We start from the raw sequence: 5,000 nt of genomic DNA, 5'->3' as shown, positions 1-5,000 counted from the left end.
AAAAAACGTGTTTGGCCACTTGATAGCCTTTACAAAGGTTGCAATTAAGCTGATCTATGTTCGCTGACGCGATATTTTACCTTCTTTTCGCGCACAAACGCAAATATACAGATTTTCCCTGAGGAATGGCAACAGAATAAAAACGTTCCAGACCGCGAGGAGCCTCTTTCTTTTCTTACACTACGATTATACTACAAAAGCTGGTAGCATAGACCCGAGGGAGAAAAAGAGCAGTGTGTCCAGTTAGTACCCCTGGCCAGCGCTAATGAGGGTAGTTAACACTTAAAGTTCATTATTATTTAACAGTATGTACGAACGTTTGCATTACATTATGAAGAGAGAAAGGGGCTACTGCGTAACAAATCCCTTCATAGCCAATTTACAGATTTTTATGTACAACTTTACACACAACTATAAATAAAAATGAAACTTACTAGATGAAAGAACGATTCCACTGAGACTAGGAAAAACGCCTAAAAGTTATTATTATTATTATTATTATTATTATCATCATCATCATCATCACACACGCATTTGGTTCGGGGAAAAATGGAAGGCTGCTGAAGAAAAAAGTTCCGATTTCCGTCGAGCTCCCAACTCCATTTTTTGTTGTCACTTGGCATAAAGCGCTTTTGTGACTTTTCTTACACATCTGACTTCAACTGCTTCCTTTCCTTTGAGATAAAGAGTTCTATGCCCGTCTTCGATAACCTTATTATTTCCTCATTATTTTCACTCCAGGCCATTCTTCGGGAAGTGAGTTAATCTGCAACCTCTAAATCTTCCGCCCTACCGTTGTTGACTCTCCTTAGGCAAGGGCAAATGGCGGACAAGATACGCCAATAGCGTTGTTGATAATTTTTGTTGCTTAGCCCGTAAATAAATGGATTTACACAAGTGGTCAAAAAAGTCAGAAATCGCGTGAATTTATGCAGCGGTTTACCAAGTTCCGTTTTTCCCATGAAAGAAAGGAGAACGACGATTTGGTTGGGAAGGTACAAGGCGATCAAAGTGCAACTGGCAGCTGTTACCATTTGAGTCAACTTTGCCTTCAGTTTAGCTTTGCTCTCCGCAGACGCAGTTGGAGAATGGATGGTCCTTAAAGTCATGTGGATATACAGGCCAATTATGGCAAGACATGGTATGACCACCTTAAAGGCCATTTCACCAGCGTACCAGGCAATATTAAAAACGGATCCCCTTGAATTATTACTTAAGCAGATGTTATCCTCAGATGGATTAAAGGAAGAATTTATCACATCTCTAAGCTTGAGAAGTAGCGACCACGCCCATGACAGTGTAATGTAGCCAAGGACCTTTTTGCGGCTGAATATGTGATTGTATTGATGAGGTCTTACAACTGCAAACCATCGCTCTGCCGTCAACACCAAGGTTATGTAAACTGAGAAATATATAAAGTGGAATACTAGTATTTCGTTGCATATGAAGCGACAGAAAATTTCTCCCAATATGGGATTCTGTGGATAAGGAATCACATCTCCAAGGACATAAAATGGACTCATAATAATGATGACTGCTGTCAGCACATCAGATATCGCCAGAAACATTATTAACACGTTATATGACTTCTTTAGCAACTGCCTCTCCATCACGAACATCACAATGGTCAAAGTGTTTCCAAAAATGGCCATCACGGAAATGATGCCGTAGCTGATTTGTGTTAAACGATCCATTTTGCCTCCCGACTTCTGTATAATGCTTGAGTTGCTGCGCTTGAACACAATTTTGTTCATAGACCAGTCATTTTCTTTGTAACATACAGTAAAATACTGGTAGGCCTATTCTGAATTCACTCTCATGTTACATGTTTATGTTATATGGGGACATCTGAACTCCATTATACAAATGCTGAAACGATAGATACAGTTCTGATCAGTGTCACTTAGTTGTCGTCCAAGACATTGGAAAAAGATGTATTGAACAGCTGGCCAACGCGGTGTACGGCCACAAGGCGTTTCGTTTCTAAAATTGGTCATGTTTAGATTGCCAAAGCTCGTTCAACTTATAATTAACTAGACAAATCATCGAGGAGCGTTGATCTGTGCTCCGCGACGTTTTTCTCAAATTTGAGATTGCACTATTTCTGGTTGCAGATTTTCAGAGAACCAAATCAAGTAAACTTAAATTCAAAGTACGCGAATCGAAGTCCAGTTTAAAACAAGAAATCGTTAAATTTACTTGATATGCCTTTGGCTCTTAGCGCGCTTTTTTTACGTATACCTATCTTAAACCGCACATTACACCTACCGTCAAATCGGCCGTAAGAGATGGCCGTTGTTTCTCTTTCAGTACTGCTGTGCTCTCACAAATCCTGGTCAAGGTCGCTCATTATGAATCAAAAGTGTTTTAAGAGAATCTCAGAAACAGCTGTATCCGACAGCAAATAGAGTTTTTTTAACTCTAATTAATATAAAACACTCCTTATTAGTAATTGACGTATATAGGTACGAGGCTGTTGTCATTTTAAGTAAACTCAACTTACATAAACAATAGAACTATAATGTTTGTTGATAAGATGGATGCATTAGGCGGAAATTGCTAGAGGATAAACTTTAAATTTACGTGATATGCCTTTGGCTCTTAGCGCGCTCTTTTGACTTATACCTATTTTAAACCGCACATTACACCTACCGTCAAATCCGTAAGAGATGGCCGTTGTCTCTCTTTCAGTTCTGCTGTGCTCTCATAAATGATTAAGGTCTCTTATTATAAACGAAAGTGATTTAAGAGAATCTCAGAAACAGGTGTATCCGTCAGCAAATAGGTTTTTTTAAAATCTAATTAATATAGGACACTCCTTTAAGCTTAATAACATATATTTCGTAAACACGGTACGGTGCGGTTGTCATTTTAAGTAAACTCAACCACAGGACGAAATGCCAAGAATCCGCAGACTGAAAGGTTGCGGAAACACGTGACAACGTTGCGGAAACACGACGGTTAACACGTGTTTTCGGTAGCGGATACCTGTCGTTTATTCATGTTTCCGTGGCTGCGGTTACGACAGAACCTGACCACTTTCTTTGTACGTTTCCGTCAGTTTTCCTTTGAAGGAAACGCATGTTTCCGCTAGCGTATTTTCATGATAACGCTTGCGGATATACGAAGTAATGCTACGGAAACGAGTTTGTTCATGTTTCCGTCAACGTAATCGAACCTTGAATATTCGCGTTAAAACGCGTTTCAGTGTCGGAAACCTCAAATTTGATTTGATTTGTCAGTTCAAATTGCTCATTTTCGCTTATTCAGTTAGTGTCTCTTTTTTTGTGTGTGTTAGTTTCTTGTTTTAATTCCAGGTTCTTTTGATATTATTTTGCATTGCTTTGTGAACAGCACCTCTTGCAGTACTATAGTTTTAGTTCTGGTGAATGCTCTAAGTCTAGGGAACTACGCGTTGCTCTTCTCTGCGCGATCTTACTTTTTTGTCTGGTTTACTGCATGGGAAAAATTAGGGAGTCCCGCTCGACTACTGATGGTCTACACTTAATCAAAACGCAATACTGTATTTCCACTATAAGTCTAAATTTATTCTCAATAATGACCACAGATAATAACAAACACACACATAATGTGACCTAACTTGTTCGAAGTCAAGAAAAAACGATCACATTAACATGAATTCTTTCCTATAAAAAGATACAGAAAACAGCTTTACAAATATTGGCTGGTGCTAAAAGAAACTTTTAAAATACAACCTAAAACGGTTCAGCTAACGTCATCAGTCAGTACGAATTGCCCAGCTCTGGCCACCATATGGGTAGGGGCGAGTTGACACTTCGTCACCTCGCCTAACAAGGGCAGTGGTTCTTCGTTGCCTCTCGCTCAGACCTTTCAAGTGTTCTTCATCAAGTTTAGCCTTAATGTTCCTGAGCTTACTTCTTTCCCACGGTAGCTTTTTTATTTTTCTTGGCTTTGGGCCATTTGTTGTTGTCGTTTCTCCTTCGCTGTCCTCTGAAGACATGTAATTCAGTGCCTGCGGAGAACAAAGAATCTCCCTCGCCTTTGCTTTGTCGGCGTCCGAAAGGATCGTCGTCGACCTTTCCAGGGTTAGGAGGCGTCTTGAAAGTTTCTAAATGAATAACCAAAAAGGAGAAAAATCATCAGGAACATGCTTCCATGGCCTTTTGACTGAAATCCTGCCATAACTAGCTTTCATGTAGGCACTGGCTAATACCATTCAGTGTTAGAAGCTGGATCAATCAATAAAAATCTGCCGAGAGCTTTTTATTTTACAGGTAGTTACAGTTATAGGGCCGACTACTGTTGTTGGAATTTATCGACTAAAAGGCAGCATAGCAAATTGGTCTTCCCTGTGAGAGAAACTGAGGTATGCATTTCTTTACCACGGTGGTTGATAATTTCACCCGACACAGCACAACTGAGTACTATAATATAGTTTTAGAAACTATTTCGATTCCGTTGAGATCCATTTGTTTGTTGAGAGAAGCTTGAATTTAGTTAATACATGCATAATTGTAAAAGCCAAATGACCAAAAATTGGTTACAGCAGGGGTTCCAGAGAGATGAGACTGCTAGACATTGAAAAATTAAACAGCCGCGTAATCGCCGTCTTATAAAATTGAGCAATTATTGGATGAGATTTTTGTGATATCCGGAAAAATCAAAAATCATGGTCGAGGTAAGAGTAACCGAGACCTTGATTATTCCGGATATCACAAAAACCGAATCTAATCGAACTTTATTACACATCAGTTTTAGAGAAATTAACGGAAAATCGAATCAGAAGGTTCTATTGCCTTTCTTGACACAAAAAACAACCAGACAAGACGATGGCTCGATCACCGTGTCTGTATACAGGAAAGCTACCCACACCGACCGCTACCTTGACTTCAAAACTCATCACCACCCCCAACATAAATACTCGGTCGTACGCACCCTCATGGATCGCGCAAAGAATATCCCATCCACAGAAGAGGAAGCTGTACGAGAAACTAAGAGAGTAGCAGAAGCCCTTACGG

General features: G+C 39.7%; 1 protein-coding gene across 1 annotated transcript in view; it reads right to left on the bottom strand.

Annotated features, from left to right (window-relative positions):
* LOC137994384 (neuropeptide receptor 22-like) overlaps positions 1-2,346 on the bottom strand; it is a 2,668-nt gene extending 322 nt beyond the window's left edge. The window contains exons 1-2 of the mRNA XM_068839960.1: positions 2,269-2,346; positions 1-1,869 (exon numbers count right to left, since the gene is read on the bottom strand). The exon at positions 1-1,869 is cut by the window's left edge and continues 322 nt beyond it. Coding sequence (XP_068696061.1) covers positions 762-1,754 — 993 coding nt within the window. The 5' untranslated portion in view covers positions 1,755-1,869; positions 2,269-2,346 and the 3' untranslated portion in view covers positions 1-761. The remainder of the gene's footprint in view (positions 1,870-2,268) is intronic.
* Between the last annotated feature and the right edge of the window lie 2,654 nt (positions 2,347-5,000).

The sequence above is a fragment of the Montipora foliosa genome, chromosome 3 (genome assembly GCF_036669935.1).
Source record: "Montipora foliosa isolate CH-2021 chromosome 3, ASM3666993v2, whole genome shotgun sequence".
NCBI lineage: Eukaryota > Metazoa > Cnidaria > Anthozoa > Scleractinia > Acroporidae > Montipora > Montipora foliosa.
The sequence above is the reverse complement of the archived record's forward strand: the minus strand, read 5'-3'. Positions and strand labels throughout refer to the sequence as shown.